Source organism: Rana temporaria, chromosome 9 (genome assembly GCF_905171775.1).
Source record: "Rana temporaria chromosome 9, aRanTem1.1, whole genome shotgun sequence".
Taxonomy (NCBI): Eukaryota; Metazoa; Chordata; class Amphibia; order Anura; family Ranidae; genus Rana; species Rana temporaria.
Window position 1 is genome coordinate 21,521,171 of NC_053497.1, and position 25,959 is coordinate 21,547,129.

The following is a 25,959-nucleotide window of genomic DNA, read 5'->3' on the forward strand; positions in this document are numbered from 1 at the left end:
TACGACGACGTATCTGGATATACGCCGTCGTAAGTCCTTTCTGAATCCGGGCCTTTGTGTCTAGAACCCAATACAAATGAAAATGGAAATGTCCTGGTGGTGAAAGACCATTTCTGTCACAGCCACTGCTCCTAATCTTACATCTGTGCAGGTGCATAGGCCCAAATGTACCCAACAAGAACGAAGCCATAAAAGTAGAGTATATTCTCTTCACCTGATGACAGCGCTCAGTTAATCTAAGGCTAACAGTCCCGCTCTGACGTTCTAACAGAATATCAAAACGGAACTGTTCGCCTTAGATAAGCTTTTTGATCGCCGTAGCCTTCCGTGTTGAGTGCACATGCCGTACCTGTCATTACAGACTTGAGACTCAGTTCACAGTATACTACCCTCAGACCTGTTTATACAGATAGAAGATCTCAGCTCAGCGGTCCATGTTATTGAGTATGCTGGTTTACATAAGCTCTGTCATCAGGTGAGGAGAAATACTTATATATGATTGCTTGTTTAGCTACTCTTATGCCGCGTACACACGATCATTTTTCGGCATGAAAAAAACTTTGTTTTTCAAAAAAAGTCATTCTAAATGATCGTGTGTGGGCTTCACATAATTTTTCAGGTTCTGAAAAACGACAAAAAAAAAATTCCAACATGCTCCATTTTTTAACAACGTTGCAAACATGTTGTTTTTCGGGTTGTAAAAAATGATCGTGTGTGGGCTAAAACGACGTGAAAAACCCGCGCATGCTCAGAAGCAAGTTATGAGATGGGAGCGCTCGTTCAGTTAAAACTACCGTTCATAATGGAGTAAGCACATTCATCACGCTGTAACAGAGAGAAAAGCGCAAATCGTCTTTTACTAATAGGAAATCAGCTAAAGCAGCCCCAAGGGTGGCGTCATCCGCATGGAACTTCCCCTTTATAGTGCCGTCGTACGTGATGTACGTCACCGCGCTTTGCTAGAGCATTTTTTTTTCACTATCATGTGTAGGCAACGTCGTTTTAATGATGAAGTTGTAAAAAAACTTTTTTTCTAGAGGCTGAAAAACATTCGTTTTTTACAACCCGAAAAATGATCGTGTGTATGCGGCATAAGAAGCGCTCTCCTCCTTTTTGTCTTTTAGATTCTCACTGTTTCTGTTCGAAATTTATCTGGTTGCAGCTGCTTGAAAATTAGAGTTGTCCACCTTCACCTGAATCTACAATTTGAACTTGTGAGAATTAAATTTTACTCCTCCTCTGTAGTCCCGCAGCTACCTTGCACTGGCAAGGTGATTTGTATATAGATTTAAAAATTTCTGTCTACTATTTATTTAAAAGCTCTGTGATGTACTGAAGTGTTGAAGCACTGACATTTATCAAAAAGACAATTGTTTAAATTTGCAGATGAATGACATTTTATTCCTGGCTTCTTTAAAAAAGAAAAAAAAAAAGAAAGCAGCCCACAGACCCTTCCAAAGAAGATGGCAATGAATGTAATTTGCTGACTTAATTAAGCTGTGCGTTCCTTGTAGGTGTCTGGGGGTGGAGGGCTTATCAAAATCGGAAAGCCCCCTTTCATAATAAGGGGGCCCCCAGATACCGTAAATAGCGGTATTTTGGCAGTGATGTCACTGCTATCCCTGCCCTTTTGCTTAAGGGGGGGGGGGGGAATCCTAGAGAAGTCAGTGGTTCCAACAGACGCTGTCCTTAGGAACTAGTGACAGAGGAAACTATCATGTATATATACACACAATATAGAGCTTTCTTTTGGTGGTATTTAATCACCTCTGCGGTTTTTATTTTTTGCGCTATAAACAAAAATAGAGCGTAAATTTTGGGAAAAATACAATATTTTTTCCTTTTTGCTATAATAAATATCCCCCAAAAATATATAAAAAAACGTTTTTTTTTTCCTCCGTTTAGGCCGATACGTATTCTTCTACCTATTTTTGGTAAAAAAAATCGCAATAAGCGTTTATCGATTGGTTTGCGCAAAATTTATAGTGTTTACAAAATAGGGATAGTTTTATTGCATTTTTATTAATATTTTCTTTTTTACTACTAATGGCGGCGATCAGCGATTTTTTTTTCCGTGACCGCAACATTATGGTGGACACTTTGGACAATTTTGACACATTTTTGGGACAATTGTCATTTTCACAGCAAAAGATGCTATAAAAATGCATTGTTTACTGTGAAAATGACAATTGCAGTTTGGGAGTTAACCACTAGGGGGCGCTGAAGGGGTTAAGTGTGACCTCATATGTGTTTCTAACTGTAGGGGGGCGGGGCTGGATGTGTGACATCATTGATCGTGTTTCCCTATATCAGGGTACACACGATCGATGATGGCACCACAGTGAAGAACGGGGAAGCTGTGTTTACACACAGTTCTCCTCGTTCTTCAGCTCCGGGACCGATCGCAGGACTCCAGCGGCGATCGGGTCCCGCGGTCACGGAGCTTCGGACCGGGTCGCGGGCGCGCACCCGCGACCCACGGCTGGGCACTTAAAGAGGACGTACAGGTACGTACAGGTACGTGCCAGGTAGGGTGGTCCATTCATTTCAATGGCCTGTCCTACCCACAGAAACGGGAAAAACATCGCAGAATTTTTTTTGAAAATAGTGCTGAATGCAATCACATTATGCTGTTTTAAGTGAGCGAAAAACAAGGGTGTTTTTCCGACGCATTGGGATGTTATTAAGTATTGCACCCCCATGCATCTGCTAAAAGGGGGCATTTCTGTCACGCGTCTGGAACACATACAATTGTGCAAAAGCAGACTTATTGGGACTAAAATGGGTCAAGGTACAGGGGGGTATAATTCTTGCTGAGACTGTGGCATGTGTATGGCCGCTGCCTCTGCAGCTAAAGGGGGTAGCTATTGGGAAACGGTAAAATATGGCTTAGCCGCAGGGTTTCAACACCCCCCCCCCCCGACAGCTAGTGTGAACAAACCCTAAAACTGGGGAATTAAAAAGTGGGTCATGAAAGAAAGTTTAAAAGCAGAAAATGGGAAAAAAAGGGGAAAGGGGTCCCAGGGGGGTTAGATGTTCAAAATCCATAAAAACTGAAGTTAATCAGTAGACTCGTACAGAAGATGGCTCAAAATTTGATCCCCTTTCCTTGTTCCTTCCTGCTATTGTTTTCTGACAGCGAGGGAGACTTCCCTACCATCAGAATACATTGATCAGTGCTGCCGACTATAGCCAGCGGCACTAACCAATTAGGAAATACCCAACAGGGTGGTTGTACAGAAGTCAATCAGTAGACTCTGCCCATACAGTAGAGGGCTCAAAATTTGATCCCCTTTCCTTGTTCCTTCCTGCTATTGTTTTCTGACAGCGAGGGAGACTTCCCTACCATCAGAATACACTGATGAGTGCTCCCGACTATAGTTAGCCACACTGGCCAAGTAAGAAAAAGCCAACAGAGTGGTTGTATTCATCATTTGGTAGATGACCCTGCTCATACATGGATCGAAATTTGGTCCATCCATACTGAACCGGACAAATTTCGATCCATGTATGGCTAGTTTTAGAGTGGGGGGGTTTTCCAGGCAATGGCTATCATGATAAGTTTTGCGGCTGTAAAAAATTGGACAATTATCATAAGCTCTAAGCAAAATATAGGTTTATGCAGCTTCTCTCGTGTGATTTTTATTTGGAGGTTTACAAAAAAGCATTTTCACAAAAGGTCAGCTTTTATATTTATAAACCAAATTTGGTGATGCCTATTGCACAATGTAAGAAGAAATGTACAGCACATGCAGTCACTTTAATAAAGGGCAACTGAGCCTTGAACCCAAAATTTTGAAATCTGTGACATTTTGAAACACAGCTTTTTGCTATCTAGTAAAAAAATTAAAAAAGGAAGGAAACCAAATGATGAGGTCCTAAACAGATGAAATAGGAGAGAAACAAAAAAAGGAAGCATTGCTTTGTTTGTTGTCATTGCAGCACAAACTTTGTTGGGAAGTAGAATGGCACATCGAAGGATGATGGGGCACACCGGGTGGCTGGTTGTCTTTGTCTTCGTCTATGGATTTGGAAGTGGTGAGTTACAAATTCTCTTATCTACATATAGTAAATCTCTACTACTATAGTATAATATTCTGTTATCACAAATGGTGATAATCTAACTGGGAAATTGACAATCTCAACTAATGCATGTGGACCCCCTCCAAATAATTAAGTTTGGGTGTCTCTGGTGTTAATTCTACATCATACAAAGATATTTAAGACAATTGGGTTCTTCCAACCTTGTGGTAGTAGTTTGCACCATGATTGTGCCCCTGTTTACAATGCCAGCTCCATAAAGTCATGGGTTTATGAGTTTGGTGTGGATAAACCCAAGTGCCCTGCAGAGGTCTCACCTTAACCCAAAAATTGCTTGAAAATTCTAAAAATATATATAAAAAAAAATTATTTAGAATTTGGACACTGCAAAGACGTGTTGCTAGGTAAAATAGATCCTGTCTAAATTGGCCCTAATATGTAAGGTGGGGACCTTGGATTGTAAGCTTTTTGAGGGCAAGTACTGATATGAATGATACCATATGTATATTTTGAAATATCAATAAAAGGTAAGTGCATTTGGGGTAATGTAGTTTATTTAATGTAGTGTTTTGCATTGTTTTTCTGCATTTGATTAGTATGTGTACTGTTGCTCTACTTTTTTTGATTTTTATTTTTGTTTCACTGTCTGTTTTATTTATTTCTTTGACAAAAAAATAATGAGGACATAGAAGGACCTTTTTGGTACAAGAAGAGGTTCATGATAAATGAAAGTAGATTCATTTAAATCGCATTGCACCCTTAAAAACTACCTTAATTTAAGCCTTCTATAATGACTTTAAAATTATACATTTTTTGCTGTCCCAATTTTCACTTAAATCTTGTGGAAATAAAAAAGTTTTTTAAATTTATAATACACATATGTTCTGTCTAGTCTATCAGATAAACAACAAAGAAACTACCATATCTCCACATAGAGAAAGATAATGTGCCACTTTTCCTTCCATACTGTTAACCACCCGCATCACCTCCCAGTTCAAAGCACCTCCCTCCCACCCATCTAATTTCCAAGTCACAGCACCTCCCTCCACCCACCTCATTTCCCAGGTCATAGCGCCTCCCTCACCCACCTCACTTCCCAGGTCATAGCGCCTCCCTCCACCCACCTCACTTCCCAGGTCACAGTGCCTTCCTCCACCCACCTCACTTACGAGGTCACAGTGCCTCCCTCCACTCACCTCACTTCCCAGGTCATAGGGCCTCTCTCCACCCACCTCACTTCCCAGGCCACAGCGCCTCCCTCCACCCACCTTACTTCCCAGGTCACAGCGCCTCCCTCCACCCACCTCACTTCCTAGGTTACAGCGCCTCCCTCCACTCACCTCACTTCCCAGGTCATAGGGCCTCCCTCCACCCACCTCACTTCCCAGGTCACAGCGCCTCCCTCCACCCACCTCACTTCCCAGGTCATATCGCCTCCCTCCACCCACCTCACTTCCCAGGCCACAGTGCCTCCCTCCACCCACCTCACTTCCCAGGCCACAGTGCCTCCCTCCACCCACCTCACTTCCCAGGTCATTTCGCCTCCCTCCACACATCTCACTTCCCAGGCCACAGTGCCTCCCTCCACCCACCTCACTTCCCAGGCCACAGCGCCTCCCTCCACCCACCTCACTTCCCAGGTCACAGTGCCTCCCTCCACTCACCTCACTTCCCAGGTCATAGGGCCTCCCTCCTCCCACCTCACTTCCCAGGTCACAGCGCCTCCCTCCACCCACCTCACTTCCCAGGTCATAGCGCCTCCCTCCACACACCTCACTTTCCAGGTCAAAGCTCCTCCCTTTACACGCCTAACTTCCCAGGTTATAGTGCCTCCCTTTACACGCCATAACTTCGCAGGTCACAGTGCCTCCCACCACCCACCTCACTTCCCAGGTCATAGCGCCTCCCACCACCCACCTCACTTCCCAGGTCACAGAGCCTCCCACCACCCACCTCACTTCCCAGGTCACAGCACCACCCACCTCACTTTCCAGGTCATAGCACCGCCCTTTACACGCCTAACTTCCCAGGTCACAGTGCCTCCCTCCCACCCACCTTAATTCCCAGGTCACAGCATCTCCCTTCATCCACCTCGCTTCCCTTCACCCACCTAACTTCCCAGGTAACAGCTTCTCCCCCCGCCCACCTCACCTCCCAGGTAAAAGCTCCTTCCTTCGTCCACCTTACCTCCCAGGTCACAGAGCCTCCCTTCACCCACCTTACTTTCCAGGTCACAGCATCTCCCTCCAGTTACCTCACCTCACAGGTCACAGCGCCTTCCTCCACCAACTTGACCTCCTAAGTTACATCACCTTTTTGTCATCGACCTCACTTCCCAGGTAACAGCTCCTCCCACCGCCAACCTCACCTCCCAGGTCATAGCACCTCCCTCTACCCACCTTACTTCCCAGGGCACAGCACCTTCTTCCACCCACCTCACCTCCCAGGTCACATCACCTCTCTGCACTCACTGAACCTCTCAGATCATAGTGCCTCGCTCCACCCACCTCACCTCCCAGGTCACAGCACCTCCCTGCACCCACTTCACTTCCCAAGTCACAGCCCCTCCCTTCACCCACCTCACCTCCCAGGTCACAGCGCCTCCCTCCACCCACCACACTTCCCAGGTCACAGCATCTCCCTGCACCCACCTCACTTCCCAGGTCACAGCGCCTCCCTCCACCCACCACACTTCCCAGGTCACAGCATCTCCCTGCACCCACTGAACCTCTCAGATCATAGTGCCTCGCTCCACCCACCTCACCTCCCAGGTCACAGCGCCTCCCTTCACCCACCTCACCTCACCTCCCAGGTCACAGCGCCTCCCTCCACCCACCACACTTCCCAGGTCATAGCGCCTCCCTCCACTAGGGTGACCACATTTCCAAACTACCATTCAGGGCACTGGCGTAGGAAGGGGGGGGGGGGCAGGGGGTGCTGTGGCCCCGGGCGCGACATTTAGGGGGGCGACTTTCCGTGCCTCCGGCTAATTTTAGTTTCCCGTGTCACCGAGACACGGGATGTCCGGAGCGGCCAGCGGCCACCATGTGTAATGTCCAGCGCCCTGTGATTGGGCATATGGGGGTCATGTGAGGAGTGGGGCTGGAAGTCCCGCCTCCGCACATGACCGCCATACGTCCAATCGCAGAGCGCCGGGAAAGTCTGAAAATGGCGGCGGCAGGTATGGAAAGTGTGAGCCGCCGGCGCCGTCTTCCCCTCCGCTCTGGTGCTCTGCTGTACGGCGCTGCCACTGTGTGGAGGCAGTTGCCGCATGGAGCGGGCTGCGGGTGGATGGTGCTGGCGGCCGGCGGGGAAGAGAGTCGGGACTCCGTCCGACGGTCCGAAGCACTTCTGCACATCCAGTCCTGAGGAGAGTCCTGGAGAAGAGCAACACAGGTAAGGAGGATTCAGAGGATGGATTTCTACTGTAGGAGTTAGGTGGGTCAGTGTCAGTGCAGGTGTCAGTGCAGGGGTCAGTGTGTCAGTGCAGGGGTCAGTGTGTCAGTGCAGCGGTCAGTGTGTCAGTGCAGCGGTCAGTGTGTCAGTGCAGGGGTCAGTGCAGGGGTCAGTGTGTCAGTGCAGGGGTCAGTGTGTCAGTGCAGGGGTCAGTGTGTCAGTGCAGGGGTCAGTGTGTCAGTGCAGCGGTCAGTGTGTCAGTGCAGCGGTCAGTGTGTCAGTGCAGGGGTCAGTGTGTCAGTGCACCGGTCAGTGTGTCAGTGCAGCGGTCAGTGTGTCAGTGCAGCGGTCAGTGCAGGGGTCAGTGTGTCAGTGCAGGGGTCAGTGTGTCAGTGCAGCGGTCAGTGTGTCAGTGCAGCGGTCAGTGTCAGTGCAGGGGTCAGTGCAGGGGTCAGTGTGTCAGTGCAGGGGTCAGTGCAGGGGTCAGGGTCAGTGCAGGGGTCAGTGTCAGTGCGGGGTCAGTGTCAGTGCGGGGTCAGTGTGTCAGTGCAGCGGTCAGTGTGTCAGTGCAGCGGTCAGTGTGTCAGTGCAGCGGTCAGTGTGTCAGTGCAGCGGTCAGTGCAGGGGTCAGTGCAGGGGTCAGGGTCAGTGCAGGGGTCAGTGCAGGGGTCAGTGTCAGTGCAGGGTCTGTGTCAGTGCAGGGGTCAGTGTCAGTGCAGGGGTCAGTGTCAGTGCAGGGGTCAGTGTCAGTGCAGGGGTCAGTGTCAGTGCAGGGGTCAGGTCAGTGTAGGTGTCAGGTCAGTGTAGGTGTCAGTGCAGGGGCCAGTGTCAGTGCAGGGGTCAGTGTCAGTGCAGGGGTCAGTGTCAGTGCAGGTGTCAGGTCAGTGCAGGGGTCAGTGTCAGTGCAGGGGTCAGTGTCAGTGCAGGGGTCAGTGTCAGTGTCAGTGCAGGGGTCAGTGTCAGTGCAGGGGTCAGGTCAGTGTAGGTGTCAGTGCAGGGGTTAGTGTCAGTGCAGGGGTCAGTGTCAGTGCAGGGGTCAGTGTCAGTGCAGGGGTCAGTGTCAGTGTAGGGGTCAGTGTCAGTGTAGGGATAGGGGTCAGTGTCAGTGCAGGTGTCAGGTCAGTGTAGGGGTCAGTGTAGGTGTAGGGGTCAGTGTAGGTGTCAGTGCAGGGGTCAGTGCAGGGGTCAGGGTCAGTGCAGGGGTCAGGGTCAGTGCAGGGGTCAGTGTCAGTGCAGGGGTCAGTGTCAGTGCGGGGTCAGTGTGTCAGTGCAGCGGTCAGTGTGTCAGTGCAGCGGTCAGTGTGTCAGTGCAGGGGTCAGTGTGTCAGTGCAGGGGTCAGTGTGTCAGTGCAGGGGTCAGTGTGGCAGTGCAGGGGTCAGTGTGTCAGTGCAGGGGTCAGTGCAGGGGTCAGTGTCAGTGCAGGGGTCAGTGTCAGTGCAGGGGTCAGTGTCAGTGCAGGGGTCAGTGTCAGTGCAGGGGTCAGTGTCAGTGTAGGGGTCAGTGTCAGTGTCAGTGCAGGGGTCAGTGTCAGTGTAGGGATAGGGGTCAGTGTCAGTGCAGGTGTCAGGTCAGTGTAGGGGTCAGTGTAGGTGTAGGGGTCAGTGTAGGTGTCAGTGTAGGTGTCAGTGTCAGTGCAGGGGTCAGTGTCAGTGCAGGGGTCAGTGCAGGGGTCAGTGTCAGTGCAGGGGTCAGTGTCAGTGCAGGGGTCAGTGTCAGTGTAGGGGTCAGTGTCAGTGTCAGTGCAGGGGTCAGTGTCAGTGTAGGGATAGGGGTCAGTGTCAGTGCAGGTGTCAGGTCAGTGTAGGGGTCAGTGTAGGTGTAGGGGTCAGTGTAGGTGTCAGTGTAGGTGTCAGTGTCAGTGCAGGGGTCAGTGCAGGGGTCAGGTCAGTGCAGGTGTCAGGTCGGTGTAGGTGTCAGTGTAAGTGTCAGTGTAGGTGTTGGGTCAGTGCAGGGGTCAGTGTCAGTGTAGGTGTTGGGTCAGTGCAGGGGTCAGGTCAGTGTAGGTGTTGGGTCAGTGTAGGGGTCAGGGTCAGTGTAGGGGTCAGTGTCAGTGCAGGGGTCAGTGTCAGTGCAGGTGTCAGTGCAGGGGTCAGTGTCAGTGCAGGGGTCAGTGTCAGTGCAGGGGTCAGTGTCAGTGCAGGGGTCAGGTCAGTGTAGGTGTCAGTGCAGGGGTCAGTGTCAGTGTAGGGGTCAGTGTCAGTGTAGGGATAGGGGTCAGTGTCAGTGCAGGTGTCAGTGCAGGTGTCAGGTCAGTGTAGGGGTCAGTGTAGGTGTCAGTGTCAGTGCAGGGGTCAGGTCGGTGTAGGTGTCAGTGTAAGTGTCAGTGTAGGTGTTGGGTCAGTGTAGGGGTCAGTGTCAGTGTAGGTGTCAGTGTAGGGGTCAGTGCAGGTGTCAGTGCAGAGGTCAGGTCAGTGCAGGTGTCAGGTCGGTGTAGGTGTCAGTGTAAGTGTCAGTGTAGGTGTTGGGTCAGTGTAGGGGTCAGTGTCAGTGTAGGTGTCAGTGTAGGGGTCAGTGCAGGTGTCAGTGCAGGGGTCAGTGTCAGTGCAGGGGTCAGTGTCAGTGCAGGGGTCAGTGTCAGGGTCAGTGTAGGTGTTGGGTTAGTGCAGGGGTCAGTGTCAGTGTAGGGGTCAGTGTAGGTGTCAGTGTAGGTGTCAGGTGTCAGTGCAGGGGTCAGTGTCAGTGTAGGTGTCAGTGTAGGTGTCAGGTGTCAGTGCAGGGGTCAGTGTCAGTGTAGGTGTCAGTGTAGGTGTCAGGTGTCAGTGCAGGGGTCAGTGTCAGTGTAGGTGTCAGGTGTCAGTGCAGGGGTCAGTGTCAGTGTAGGTGTCAGGTCAGTGTAGGGGTCAGTGTAGGTGTAGGGGTCAGTGTAGGTGTCAGTGTAGGTGTCAGTGTCAGTGCAGGGGTCAGTGTCAGTGCAGGGGTCAGTGCAGGGGTCAGTGTCAGTGCAGGGGTCAGTGTCAGTGCAGGGGTCAGTGTCAGTGTAGGGGTCAGTGTCAGTGTCAGTGCAGGGGTCAGTGTCAGTGTAGGGATAGGGGTCAGTGTCAGTGCAGGTGTCAGGTCAGTGTAGGGGTCAGTGTAGGTGTAGGGGTCAGTGTAGGTGTCAGTGTAGGTGTCAGTGTCAGTGCAGGGGTCAGTGCAGGGGTCAGGTCAGTGCAGGTGTCAGGTCGGTGTAGGTGTCAGTGTAAGTGTCAGTGTAGGTGTTGGGTCAGTGCAGGGGTCAGTGTCAGTGTAGGTGTTGGGTCAGTGCAGGGGTCAGGTCAGTGTAGGTGTTGGGTCAGTGTAGGGGTCAGGGTCAGTGTAGGGGTCAGTGTCAGTGCAGGGGTCAGTGTCAGTGCAGGTGTCAGTGCAGGGGTCAGTGTCAGTGCAGGGGTCAGTGTCAGTGCAGGGGTCAGTGTCAGTGCAGGGGTCAGGTCAGTGTAGGTGTCAGTGCAGGGGTCAGTGTCAGTGTAGGGGTCAGTGTCAGTGTAGGGATAGGGGTCAGTGTCAGTGCAGGTGTCAGTGCAGGTGTCAGGTCAGTGTAGGGGTCAGTGTAGGTGTCAGTGTCAGTGCAGGGGTCAGGTCGGTGTAGGTGTCAGTGTAAGTGTCAGTGTAGGTGTTGGGTCAGTGTAGGGGTCAGTGTCAGTGTAGGTGTCAGTGTAGGGGTCAGTGCAGGTGTCAGTGCAGAGGTCAGGTCAGTGCAGGTGTCAGGTCGGTGTAGGTGTCAGTGTAAGTGTCAGTGTAGGTGTTGGGTCAGTGTAGGGGTCAGTGTCAGTGTAGGTGTCAGTGTAGGGGTCAGTGCAGGTGTCAGTGCAGGGGTCAGTGTCAGTGCAGGGGTCAGTGTCAGTGCAGGGGTCAGTGTCAGGGTCAGTGTAGGTGTTGGGTTAGTGCAGGGGTCAGTGTCAGTGTAGGGGTCAGTGTAGGTGTCAGTGTAGGTGTCAGGTGTCAGTGCAGGGGTCAGTGTCAGTGTAGGTGTCAGTGTAGGTGTCAGGTGTCAGTGCAGGGGTCAGTGTCAGTGTAGGTGTCAGTGTAGGTGTCAGGTGTCAGTGCAGGGGTCAGTGTCAGTGTAGGTGTCAGGTGTCAGTGCAGGGGTCAGTGTCAGTGTAGGTGTCAGGTGTCAGTGCAGGGGTCAGTGTCAGTGTAGGTGTCAGGTGTCAGTGTAGGTGTCAGGTGTCAGTGCAGGGGTCAGTGTCAGTGTAGGTGTCAGTGTAGGGGTCGGGGGTCAGTGCCATTACCAGTTGAACTTTCACATATACACGATCGGCGGCTCTATAGCCTGCCAATTGTGTATATGTGCTGGCTGCGTGCCTCCCTACCCCCCTCCAGTACTGCCGCCACCCCCCCTCCTGACCCCTCACCTTCAATCCCGGGATCCGCTGCCCCATCTGCAGCCCGGGACCGGCTCGGGAGGGTGTTAGGAGGTAAGATGGGAGGGAGACCAGAATCTTCCTCCTTGCTGATCTCCCTCCAGGCTGTGAATGCAGAAGTGATGTGTATTACATCCGCATTCACCTGTCAGTCATCAGGCTGCTATAGCCAGAGAGAAGAAGCAGATCTGTGCTTCATCAGCTTGTTTTGGGGTCCCCAGGTGACATTAGGGGTCCTAAAGACCCCTAATGTCTCCATAAAGAGGACCTGTCAGTGTACCTGTGCTATTATATAGGGGGATTTTTATCTCCCTATATAATAGCAATGACATCAAGTGTAAAAAAACACAAAAAAACTATAAAAAAAAGTTTAAAAAAAAAGCTCAAATGTTTAAGTCCCCCATGTTTATGCACATATAAACATGGATGTTTATATAAAAATGTTCGCCCCGGGCGCCCATAACTCTGGTTACGCCACTGATTCAGGGACACCCTCCCTTCCCAAGAATCAGCTTGTGCTGTAACGAATCACAGCACAGTGATTGGACACAAGAGGCGAGATTTATGATTTCTCCAATCACAAGCAGGGTGTGGGGATTGTGCTCCTCCAGGCATTCCCGGCCAGGACAAGTACTGTCAGTGAGTAAAGCTGTGATGTGGCATCCTTTTCTTTATCGTACATCACGGGACACAGAGCGGCATATTCATTACTATGTGGGTTATATGGAGTACCTTCAGGTGATGGACACTGGCAATCTCAAACAGGAAGTCCCCTCCCTATATAACCCCCTCCCATAGGAGGAGTACCTCAGTTTTTTCGCCAGTGTCTTAGGTGTTGGTCATGGTTTAGCTTGCCTCCACATCCTTGGGATTAAGGTGGGCTAACCGGTTCTGTCCAAAGGCCTCAGCGCTAAAGTGGTCAGTAACCGGACCCCAAACCAATGGGGTATAGCCCATAATGCTTTCTTTTTAGAGAGCTGGACCCTGGGCCCAGAACTTAGAAACCTTTGGGGGCCTAATGTTTCTGTTGCCAGAGTGCTATATGGGCCCAGGACAGTGGATCCTTCATAGGAACCCAGGGCCTGAAGGTCAATGCCCCACGGAGATGGGGGAAGATTGGGCCTCTTGCTGTGCAAAGTCCTGCGGCATGGAGCAGGTAAGTGAGGGGAAACTTGCGGAACTTGGTTCGCAGCAGGTTTTCTGGGGGGGGGTCACAGTGGGACATGCCTAAAGTTATGCGCTGCATCTGGCAAAGTGAGTCACATGTCTTAAGGATAGGATGGCTCTATGTGTATTTCCCCATAAAAGGTGACCTCCCTGGTAGTATTGTAAAGCATTGAGATAGCTGTGTGTGTGTGTGTAAAGAGAGCTGTGCCTACCTGCAAGCCTCCAGGCGATTGCTGCCAAGGATTCTTCCTCCTAGCCTGGATGACAGGCAAACGCTGGCCTCCTCGTGTGGCCCCCTTCCCCCCCACCGCCCCCCCCCCCCCGCCGGCGGGCGGGCGCGCGCGCCCCCGTGATATGGGCGCAATTTCGCGCCGTTAGCTGAGGGGGGAAGGGCGGGCCAGTATGTTTAAGGAAGGGGCGGCCCTTCCATTCGTTCCCAGCTCAGTGTATGCTGGAACTGAGAGAGGAAGAGATCAGAGCGGCAGCGCGGGGCGCCGAGGACACACAGTGGCCAAAAAAGAATATTACAGTCTTGAAAGACTGTCCTGAAGCCTAGAGATAGGCTGTTCTTTTTTTTTCTTCTCAGCAGTTTTTTTTTGGCAATACTACTAAGGGGGACAGAATGTTTTTTCTCTCTTTGGTTTAAAAAAAAAAAAAAAAAAGAACCATTAAAAGGAGAGTAGGCATTTTTCATCCCCCAAAGGGTTTTTGGGTAATAATTAATTATAAATTCCAAACACCGTTAAGTTAGCGGGCGTACCTCGGTATTGTACCATGGCATCTGGTTCAGAGAGTACAAGAGGTGGGGATTCCCCCAGAGAGTCTGAGGTCTCGGACAAAGTTATGCCGCTGCTTTCCCGAGAGGGAGCCTTGGTGGGACCATCGGGATCTGGGGCTGGGGCTGGCACGGGTCAGTCCAACCCTAGGATGGTCACGGACGAGGTACTGTCCACCTCCTTAAAAGAGATGGAAAAAAGAATGGAAAAGATGATAGCCAAGGCTATGCGGGGCAGAAAACGGAATAGATCTCCGTCGCCCGAGCGTGGACCCTCAGAGGAGGAGGTCCTTTCCGCAGGGGAATTGGACGACCTCTTGGACAAGGACCAAGCAGGTTCGGGGATCGAGGACCCGGATACGGAGGAGTCTGGGGCAGCCTCCCAAGGGGAGAGCTGGTGGGTTCAAGCCTTAACGGACTTGGTCCATACAGCATTCAACTTGCCAGTACCAGATCTCCAAGTATCGACGGTTTCAGCTTTGGGCTCACTAAGAACGCCTCAAAACAACGCAGTTTTTCCGATCCATCCTCTGCTAGAGGAAGTTATGTTCCAAGATTGGACCAAGCCAGATAGAATCTTTTTACCACCTAAAAGATTCTCTGCCTTATATCCTATGGAAAATAAATTTTCCAAGAGATGGGCAACCCCGGCGGTGGACGCAGCCATCTCATGTGTTAACAAATCGTTAACATGCCCTGTAGAAAACATACAGGTGTTCAAGGATCCGGTTGATAAACGATTGGAAACGCTACTTAAAAACTCCTTCACCACTGCAGGGGCAGTAGTGCAGCCAGCTGTGGCTGCGATTGGGGTTGCACAAGCATTATCGGATCAAACTAAGCAGATGCTTAAACTTATTCCTGCCCAGCAGGCAGAAGAATTTTCGGATGTCCCTAGGGCCATACGCTTTACGGTAGACGCGATTAAGGATTCTATCCAGCAAGCGTCACGTTTATCGTTATCCCTTATCCATATGAGAAGACTCTTATGGTTAAAGAGCTGGGAGGCAGAGCCCCCATGCAAGAAGCTCCTGGTAGGGTTCCCCTTCCATGGAGAACGACTCTTCGGAGAAGACCTGGATAAATACATTCAGACCATTTCAAGCGGCAAAAGTACTCTTTTGCCAACCAAGAAAAAGTTTCGAGGGCCTGCGTTTAAACGACAGTACTCCCCTGGGCAGGGGCCCTCTAATACCAAACAGTATCGACGGCCTCCTGCAAGATCAAACTTTAACAACAAATCGCAGGGACAGGCCGCCGGAGGCAAGAAGCAGTGATTTCGCAAACCAGCAAAACCAGCCCCCAAGCCGGCCTTATGAAGGGGCGCCCCCACCCACAAGGGTGGGGGGAAGGCTGCGTCTCTTTTCAGAGGTTTGGGAGGCCAGCATTCCCGACAGATGGGTACGGTCTTCCGTGGCTACGGGCTACAAACTAGACTTCCTAAAGTTTCCTCCTCCTCATTTCCAGGAGTCAAGGGTACCAAACGATCCGGGGAAGGGAGCCGCATTAAGGGCGGCATTGAATCATCTACTCTCCCAGGAGGTAATAGTAGAGGTACCAGTCCAAGAACAAGGGCTGGGTTTCTACTCCAACCTATTTATCATCCCAAAGCCCAACGGCGATGTCAGGCCAATTTTGGACTTAAAGATGGTAAATGCATACCTAAAGGTCCGCTCATTTCGGATAGAATCAGTGCGGTCAGCAGCTGCCACACTCCAGAAGGACGACTTCATGGCATCCATAGAGCTAGGAGTGGATAAAGGACTGGCATTAAGCACAATCAAGGGACAGATTTCAGCTTTGTCAGTGTGGTTTCAGCGGCCGCTGGCCACCCACTCGCTAGTTAAGACCTTCATTCAAGGGGTCTTACGTATTAATCCTCCAGTTAAATCCCCGCTTTGTCCGTGGGATTTAAATCTTGTTCTGTCAAGTTTACAGAAACAACCTTTTGAGCCGTTGGCTGAAATTCCTTTGGTTTTACTGACAAGGAAGTTAGTATTTTTGGTTGCCATGGTTTCCGCCAGAAGAGTATCGGAACTGGCAGCCTTATCCTGTAAGGAACCATATCTTATTTTTCATAAGGACAAGGTCCGCCCTCATCCTTCCTTCCTACCAAAGGTTATATCCAGTTTTCATCTAAACCAGGATTTGGTATTACCATCCTTCTTTCCTAAACCTACTTCCAGAAAGGAAGGGTTGCTGCATACCTTGGATATTGTCAGGGCCATGAAGGCCTATCTTAAAGCTACAGAGAACATTCGGAAAACAGATGTGTTGTTCATTTTACCGGATGGGCCCAAGAAGGGGCAGGCAGCTGCAAAGTCCACCATCTCGAGGTGGATTAAACAGTTAATCACTCAGGCCTACGGCTTGAAAGGGTTGCCTCCTCCGTTATCATTAAAGGCTCATTCTACTAGGGCCATGGGCGCCTCCTGGGCAGCACACCACCAGATCTCTATGGCTCAAGTTTGCAAGGCGGCAACCTGGTCTTCTGTCCACACGTTTACAAGATTCTACCAGTTGGACGTAAGAAGGAATACTGATACAGCCTTTGGGCAGGCAGTGCTGCAGGCTGCAGTTTGAGACCCTCGGATTCCGGGGGCTCCCTTTTGAGTTAAATTTAAAAATTATTTTTCTCAACTAAGTTGGATTTATTATGATTTGAGTATATCTCTAAATTAAATCCTTTTGTCTTGGGAAGATGTTCTCCCTCCCCTCATTGTAAGCATTGCTTTGGGACATCCCATATAGTAATGAATATGCCGCTCTGTGTCCCGTGATGTACGATAAAGAAAAAGAGATTTTTAATACATCTTACCTGTAAAATCTTTTTCTTGGAGTACATCACGGGACACAGAGCTCCCACCCCTCTTTTGGGGACCATTTTGGGAGGCATACTGCTTGCTACAAAACTGAGGTACTCCTCCTATGGGAGGGGGTTATATAGGGAGGGGACTTCCTGTTTGAGATTGCCAGTGTCCATCACCTGAAGGTACTCCATATAAACCATATAGTAATGAATATGCCGCTCTGTGTCCCGTGATGTACTCCAAGAAAAAGATTTTACAGGTAAGCTGTATTAAAATCTCTTTTTTTGGGGGCATCCGATTGGCCTGGGGGTGGCTGTGTCAGTTTCATTGCGGGACACTGTATTGTCCTGGAATGAAGGTGCCCGGGACAGACCTCAAAATGCGGAACTGTCCCGGGCAATCCGGGACACTTGGTCACCCTACCCTCCACCCTACCTCACTTCTAAAAGAGGTGAATTGGGTATGGCTGGTGAGATTGCCTGAGATAGGACTGCAGTGTGCACAGGATCGCACTGGATCTCTAGCGGGATCAGTGGGTAGTTTTTAACACTTATTGAAGTGTTTTAACAAAACACTTTCAATGGTACCAGTATATTTAACAGACCAAAACGGAAGCAAATAAGAGAAGTTAATTGTTATGGTTTCCATATACCCAATTCTTTTGTATGCAGTCAGTACAGGACAAAGTCATTTAAAGAAGACAAGATAATGAATGTTCCTTTTATAAAGCGTACTTTTTATGTTTCCTTCCTACAATATCAGCTCTTTATCCAAAGACAATTAAAAGCAGGAAATAATATTGTAGAATTCCCCCAGTATTTCCAGTTTTTCTAGACATAGAACCAATTAATTTATAAACAATGCCCCATAGTTCTTCGTAGCTCAATCCATTATATTGCTATTGATGCCCTTTGTGTTCCCTGCAGTTGCAATATAGTAAAAGAAGTTGATGGAACAAGAGCTTGCAAATAACCGGCCCGGTTTTAATGAAGAAAATACATAATACAGCTTCAGTGATGACCGTGACATCACCCTTCCCTTCCCACTGTTCCGGGGCAATGCAGTTAACTAAGTTAATTTTGCCTTTACTGGATCCAACGTGTGCAAATAAGAGAAGTTCATTTTTAGGGCTTACATACACTTTAACTTAATATCTGCTAAGGAGGAAACTTATAATAAATAAATAAAAATGACTTCATAAAATTGTCCAGGTATGTTGTGCTTTTGATTAAAATTGTGAATTGGGAAGCACATGTGAAGTTGGGCCCAGCCAGTGTCAGTTATCAGATTTCCACCATACTGTCACACTATTAGTCGCTAATTACCACCACCATTACTAGTATCAGAGCCGTCTGAATAGCATCATGGTCCCCTGGGCAAAGTAATGATCTGGGGCCCCTACAATAATTAAAGTGCAGGTAAACAGACATCAAGTAGGTAGGAGGCAGACTGCCTCCCCTATGTATCTATCACTCTCAGTGCCATCATGGGGCCCCCAATTTCGGGGCAGCATGGACTCAAGGACCAGCTGCTTGGGGGAACATGCAGGGGCCCCCCCATGCACCTGGGGCCCATGGGCAGTGCCCAGGTGTGCCCTCTAATTAAGACAGCCCTGACTAGTATAGTGTCTATAGTTGCGTAAATTCCAGTATATATCCCATAGTTTATAGACTCTATGGCCCGGATTCAGATACGAGTTACGACAGCGTATCTCCGGATACGCCGTCGTAACTCTGAGTGTGCGGGGTCGTATCTATGCGCCTGATTCTTAGAATCAGTTACGCATAGATTTCCCTAAGATCCGACTGGCCGCTAGGTGGCGCTTCCGAAGATTTACGCAAGGAATATGCAAATTAGGTAGATACGCCGATTCAGAAACGTACGTCCGCCCGGCGAATTTTTTTACGTCGTTAACGTTAGGCTTTTTCCGGCGTAAAGTTACCCCTGCTATATGAGGCATATCCTATGTTAAGTATGTACGTCGGGCCAGCATCGAATTTTCCGTCGATTACGTCGTTTGCGTAAGTCGTTCGCGAATAGGGCTGTACGTAAGTTATGTTCACGTCAAAAGCATTGCCTATTTGCGGCGTAATTTGGAGCATGCAAACTGGGATACGTTCACGGACGGCGCATGCGCCGTTAGTCAAAAATTTCCTTTACGCAGGGTCAGCCTTCATTACCATACAACACGTTCACTGCATGGAGAATTTGAATTCCCCGGGCTTACGCCGGACCACATACGCTACGCCGCCTTAACTTAGGGTGCAAGTTCTTTCTGAATACGGAACTTGCGCCCTAAGTTATGGCGGCGTAATGTATCAGAGTTACGTTACGCCCGCCGATAGATACGAAAATGTATCTGAATCCGGGCCTATAGCTTTCACAGAGACCAATCCTAATACATTTTTTGGCATTTTTTTTTACCAAAGACATGTAGCAGAATACATATTGGCTTAAATTTATGAGGAAATTTGATTTTATTGGATATATTTTATAACCGAAACTAGAAAATGTTTTTTTTTCAAAATGTTCAATCTTTTTTTGTTTATATAATATAAAAAAAATACCACCAAAAGAAAGCTCTATTTGTCTTAAAAAAAATAATCACAATTTTATTTAGGTAGTGTTGCATGACCGAGCAATTGCCAGTGTGCTGTTTGGTGGTTATTTAGCACAAGTGTAGTGCCTGATAGTGAGTACAGTCCACACAAAATGGGCCAGATCCACAAAAGAGATACTCCGACTTAACTGCTGTTCAGTCTGTGTGTAACTTTGGAAACGATCCTCAAAAGGCTTTTTCCAAAGTTAGGCAGAAGATCCGGCATGTGTAATTGAATTACACTGCCGAATCTTAGGATGCAGTACCGCATCCGCCGCTGGGGGCATTTCGAGTCGAAATGCCGTTTCTAGTATGCAAATTAGCACTTAAGGCGATCCACAAAGCTTTCCAGCTTCGTTTTTGCGCCGTAAGTGTTATTTTGCAAGTGTAAAATTAGGGCTGGTTCTACAAAGTGTAAACTAGTCACACCTTGTAAAAGCCCATTCCAGCGACGGCATTTGGTATGCTTTCCCGAGGGAGAACTCCACGGCAATTTGTAAAAACAAAACCGGCATGGGTTCCCCCCCAGGAGCATACCAGGCCCTTAGGTCTGGTATGGGTTGTAAGGGGACCCCCCCTACGCCGAAAAATTGACGTAGGGGGTCCCCCTACAATCCATACCAGACCCGTATCCAAAGCACGCTACCCGGCCGGCCAGGAAAGGAGTGGGGACGAGCGAGCGCCCCCCCCCTCCTGAGCCGTGCCAGGCCGCGTTCCCTCAACATGGGGGGGTTGGGTGCTCTGGGGCAGGGGGGCGCACTGCGGGCCCCCCCACCCCAGAGCACCCTGTCCCCATGTTGATGAGGACAGGACCTCTTCCCGACAACCCTTGCCATTGGTTGTCGGGGTCTGCGGGCGGAGGCTTATCGGAATCTGGGAGTCCCCTCAAATAAGGGGGCCCCCAGATACCGGCCCCCCACCCTAAGTGAATGGATATGGGGTACATCGTACCCCTATCCATTCACCTGTAGGCAAAAAGTTAGTTAGTAAACACACAACACAAGGCTTTTTAAAATATTTTATTATTCTGCTCCGGATGCCCCCCCTGTCTTCGTTATTAGCTCAATTAGCAGGGGGGGCTTCTTCTTCCGCTCTCCGGGGGTCTTCCACTCTCCGGGGGTCTTCCGCTCTCCGGGGGTCTTCTCCGCTCTCCGGGGGGGGCTTCTCCGGACTCCGGGGCGCTTCTTCCATCTTCTCCCCTCTTCCGCTCTTGACTCGGCGAACCCCGGTTCTTCTGCAGCTCTCCGGTGCCTTCTTCTTCAGCGCTGGCTGCCTGCTATGTTTGTGTGTTAGCTCGATTTCAAACAGGCAGCCAGCGCGGTCTTCTGTGGCGTCAGGGTCTTCTCTTCCTTTCTTACGATGTTGCCTCGTCGCCTGTTGTCGCTGTAATGATGGAAGCGCGCCTTGCATCCCATTTATATAGGCATCACCGTCCCATCATGCTCCGGCAGGTACCCACGTGGTGGGTGCCTACCCACGTGCACCCACCACGTGGGTACCTACCGGAGCATGATGGGACGGTGATGCCTATATAAATGGGATGCAAGGCGCGCTTCCATCATTACAGCGACAACAGGCGACGAGGCAACATCGGAAGAAAGGAAGAGAAGACCCTGACACCACAGAAGACCGCGCTGGCTGCCTGTTTGAAATCGAGCTAACACACAAACATAGCAGGCAGCCAGCGCTGAAGAAGAAGGCACCGGAGAGCTGCAGAAGAACCGGGGTTCGCCGAGTCAAGAGCGGAAGAGGGGAGAAGATGGAAGAAGCCCCCCGGAGTCCGGAGAAGCCCCCCCCGGAGAGCGGAGAAGACCCCCGGAGAGCGGAAGACCCCCGGAGAGTGGAAGACCCCCGGAGAGCGGAAGAAGAAGCCCCCCTGCTAATTGAGCTAATAACGAAGACAGGGGGGGCATCCGGAGCAGAATAATAAAATATTTTAAAAAGCCTTGTGTTGTGTGTTTACTAACTAACTTTTTGCCTACAGGTGAATGGATAGGGGTACGATGTACCCCATATCCATTCACTTAGGGTGGGGGGCCGGTATCTGGGGGCCCCCTTATTTGAGGGGACTCCCAGATTCCGATAAGCCTCCGCCCGCAGACCCCGACAACCAATGGCAAGGGTTGTCGGGAAGAGGTCCTGTCCTCATCAACATGGGGACAGGGTGCTCTGGGGTGGGGGGGCCCGCAGTGCGCCCCCCTGCCCCAGAGCACCCAACCCCCCCATGTTGAGGGCACGCGGCCTGGCACGGCTCAGGAGGGGGGGGGCGCTCGCTCGTCCCCACTCCTTTCCTGGCCGGCCGGGTAGCGTGCTTTGGATACGGGTCTGGTATGGATTGTAGGGGGACCCCCTACGTCAATTTTTCGGCGTGGGGGGGTCTCCTTACAACCCATGCCAGACCTAAGGGCCTGGTATGCTCCTGGGGGGGGAACCCATGCCGGTTTTTTCTTTGAAAATTGGCATGGAGTTCTCCCTCAGGAATGCATGCCGCTGTCATTTTTTTTTTTTCCCGACGCAACTTTTTTAAGCCGTCGCGATCCTCAAAACTCGGCGTAACGTAACTTCGCGCATGCGCAGTATGGCCGGCGCGGGAGCGCGCCTCATTTAAATGGGACTCGCCCCATTTGAATAGGAACGCCTTGCGCCGGCGGAATTTTAGTTACACAGCCTTAAATTTCTAGATAAGTGCTTTGTGGATCAGGCACTTAGGTAGAAACTTTAAGGCAGTGTAACTTAAATGGGATTTTTTAAGTTACGCCAGGTTTTTGTGGATCTGGCCCATAATTTCCATTTGAGGACTTGTTGGCCCACTTTTATTAAATAAAGTTCAAACAAAGTTCCAGAAAGAAACACAAAGTTTCCCTCGCAGGGCGGTTTACACCATATGGGCAAATTTAGACTCTTGGCCTACACATGCAGCAGTGCTGCGCAGGCCTTCCACTTCAGGCTTTCGTCTGTCTCCTACAGACCATTTCCTTGCCAACATCGTCCATATAGATAGCAGCCCCTCGCTGCTCTGACCCTCAGGCTTGGGTCTCTGGCTTTCCCCAGTGCATACATGCACACTATGGGCCAGATTCATATAGAACCGCGTAACTTTGCGGCGGCGTAACGTATCCGATTTACATTACGCCTCCGCAACTTAGACGGGCAAGTGCTGTATTCTCAAAGTACTTGCTCCGTAAGTTCCGGCGGCATAGCGTAAATCAGCCGGCGTTAGCCCGCCCAATTCAAATTTGGATCAGGGGGGCGTGTTTTATGTAAATGTACTGTGACCCGACGTGATTGACGTTTTTCCCGAACGGCGCATGCGCTGTCCGTGGAATTTTCCAGTGTGCATTGCTCCAAAGTACGCCGCAAGGACGTCATTGGTTTTGACGTGAACGTAAATGACGTCCAGCCCCATTCACGGACGACTTACGCAAACGACGTAACTTTTTCAAATTTCAACGCTGGAACGACGGCCATACTTAACATTGGTACGCCACACTTACGCCACCATATAGCAGGGGTAACTATACACCGGGAAAAGCCTAACGTAAACGGCGTAACTTTAATGCGTCGGCCGGGCGTACGTTCGGGAATTCGCGTATCTAGCTAATTTGCATACTTGACGCGGAATTCGACGGAAAGGTCACCTAGCGGCCAGCGTAAATATGCAGTTATGATCCGACGGCATAAGACACTTACGCCTGTCGGATTTAACAGATTCTAAGAATCAGGCGCATTGATACGACGGCGCAACAAAGAGATACGATGGCGTATCTGGAGATACGCTGTCGTATCTCCACTGAGAATCTGGCCCTTTGCCTTCTCCCTTGCACACCTGGACTTCTCGGTAGGGTGGAGTCCAAAACCATGGTCAGGTGTCTACAAAAAGACCAACACACACCTGACCAATTAGTGTGTTGTCAGGTCTGAAAATCTGGACCCAGGACTGGAGACCCACCCGGATTCCTAAGAAATCTCCAGGCTCCAGGTCCCTAAACTGATTTTTCTAACCATAGGGAAGCTGAAGATCCAGTTTCCTCCTTATCAAGAAAAACCCTGGAAGCCCCTCAACCTGCCTGGTTGAGAATCCTGCATCAACATCATCCTGGTGGGGTGCCACACTAGTTAAAGTAGCGCAGTGCTGAACAGCAAAAAACGGCCTGGTCATGAAGTGGGTAAAACCTTCTGGAGCTCAAGTGGTTAACAAATTTTCTTTTCTTTTCTCCACCCAGGTTTATGTGACATCTCCCTCACCATGGAAAAGACAGTGACGGGCTATAGAAGGGAATCGGTGGTCATACCATGCACCTATAAAGCATCGAATAATGAAGACATAATCAAGATTGAGTGGGAATTTCAAAGCCATCTTGTCATATACAGGGCTGATGAACAAGACCATATCCCTCTTTCTAAGTACAGAGAGCGTGCAGTAATCTCGAAATCACCCTCTGGGGATGTGTCCTTGACCCTTCGGAGATTGGACATGGATGACAGAGGGAACTTCAAATGCAAAGTCACCGGGAGAGACCGCAATGGAAAACTGATAACACAAGAACATGTAACTATACTTAAAGTCCTTAGAAGTAAGTGTGTACCTAGAAACACAGAAGCTTTCCTCAAGTGTATCTAAGACCAAATTGTTTTGTGGAATTTTGGATGGAGTGGTGAAAGGATGGGACCCGTGACAGGTTTATATGGCTCTAGGGATGAGCGGAAGGAGAGTGCAAAATCATCATCTCAAGAGTCTAAGGGCTCTTTCACACGGAGCGGATCCGTATTGATCCGCTCCGTTAGCCCGTTTGGCTCAGCGGGGATTCCTCCGTTAATCCCCGCTGAGCTGTCGGCTGACAGGGCGGTCCCCGCACACAGTGCAGAGACCGCCCTGTCTCTCCTCCGCTCTCCCCTATAGGGAATCGGATGAATACGGACCGTCTGTCCGTATTTATCCGATCCGTCAGACGGAAGAAAAATAGGGTTTTCTTCCGTCTGAAAAACCGGATCCTGACGGAGGCGGGTGATTACGGACGTTAGCGGATGCTCCATCCGCTAACGGCCGTGATCCCATAGGGAACCATTGTAAGTCCGTAAACGGACTTATGAAAAGCGGACCGTTCGTCCGCTGGTGTGAAAGGGCCCTAACAGCTTTTATTACAATTGCAGGTAACAACAGGAGGGCAAAAGGGCAGCCAACGCAATTCAGGGCCAAAATTCCTCTTCATTGGGGCCTAAAACAATGTAGCGCAAAGTATCTATACTGGACTCAAAATATGCTCCAAGAAAAGATCACAAGCAGGAGCAATAGTGTATAGATGATTTTGCCTGTATCCGTGGTCAAGTGATGTCACATGTCGATTGGCCATGGATACAGGCATGGCAACTATTGCTCCTGCTTGAGACCCTCTACTGGAGCTATATTTCGAGCCCAAGAGATACTTTTTGCTACATCGTTTCAAGCCTTCATGAAGGTACATTTTGGCTCACTGAAACGTGTTGAATACCTTTGTCGTTACCTGTGATTGCATTAAAGGACATTAAACTCTTGGGATGATTGTTTGGTGTTCTGTCTTGGATCGTCTATTCATGCATTTCCTAATTTGGGTGACCCCTATTCCTCGGGAGGTCCCCTATTTTTGTAGAACTGCCAAATCCAAGACATTAGGCCAGACTAAAGGGTTAAAGAGCCAGCACCTCATCTCCAGATCTTTTTGGAGGTTTGTATTTCTTCTCTGGGAAGATTCACCCGTCTTTTTATCTTGGTGGCCATTTTCCTTGGGACTGAAACAAGGGGAAATCCAATATTTTGAGTTTTTACCAGAACAGGAATAGTGGAGAAATGTATAAGAAAGGAAGTTAAGGCATGTATCCTTAGTGGGACACAGATGAATAAAAAAAAAATAAACAGAGCGGGCCAACCACAAGCGCTCCTCCCCCACATTCCCTATGCCATTACTGGCCACCAATGTAAAGGGCATTCTTCCCACTGACCAACAATGTAAGGAACATTATTTCCACTGACCACCAATGTAAGGGGAATTCTTCCCACTGACGACCAATGTAAGGAACATTGGGCCAGATTCTCGTACCTGCGGCGCAGCGTAATGTAACCCGTTTACGTTACACCGCCGCAAGTTTTCAGTCTAAGTGCCCGATCCACAAAGCACTTACCTGGAAACTTGCGGCGGTGTATCGTAAACACGTCCGGCGCAAGGCGGCCCAATTCAAATGGGGCGGTTACCATTTAAATTAGGCGCGCTCCCGCGCCGGACGTACTGCGCATTCTCTGGTCGCAAGTTTCCCGACGTGCTTTGCACGAAATTACGACGCACCGACGTGTTGAGAATCGCGACGTGTGTAACGTACTTACGCCGGGAAAACAAAAAAATTCAAAAGCGACGCGGGAAAGACGGGCATACTTTAACATGGTGGAGTAATTTTACACCATGTTAATAGCAGCCCTATCTTTGCGACGGGAATCTAAAACTTGCGACGACGTAACGACTGGAAAAACCTTCGTGGATCGTCGTAACTGCTAATTTGCATACCCGACGCTGGTTTACGACGCAAACTCCCCCCAGCGGCGGCCGAAGTATTGCATCCTAGGATCCGACGGTGTAATTCAATTACACCTGTCGGATCTCTTTTGTGAATCTGGCCCATTCTTCCCACTGATCACCAATGTAAGGAGCATTCTTTCCACTGGCCACCAATATATGGGAAATTTTTCCCACTGACCACCAATGTAAGGGGAACTCTTCCCACTGACCTTCAATGAAAGGGAAATTGTTCCCACTGGCAACCAATATAAGAAGCATTATTTCCGCCGAACACCAATGTAAGGA

The 25,959-nt window shown here is 49.7% G+C and overlaps 1 protein-coding gene across 8 annotated transcripts in view; it reads left to right on the forward strand.

Moving 5' to 3' along the window:
• Positions 1-386: 386 nt before the first annotated feature.
• Positions 387-25,959, forward strand: part of VSIG4 (V-set and immunoglobulin domain containing 4) — an 81,279-nt gene continuing 55,706 nt past the window's right edge. For all 8 annotated transcript variants that reach the window (XM_040322917.1, XM_040322918.1, XM_040322925.1 and 5 more), the window contains exons 1-3: positions 387-475; positions 3,943-4,038; positions 23,353-23,703. In XM_040322917.1, coding sequence (XP_040178851.1) covers positions 3,966-4,038; positions 23,353-23,703 — 424 coding nt within the window. In that variant the 5' untranslated portion in view covers positions 387-475; positions 3,943-3,965. The remainder of the gene's footprint in view (positions 476-3,942; positions 4,039-23,352; positions 23,704-25,959) is intronic.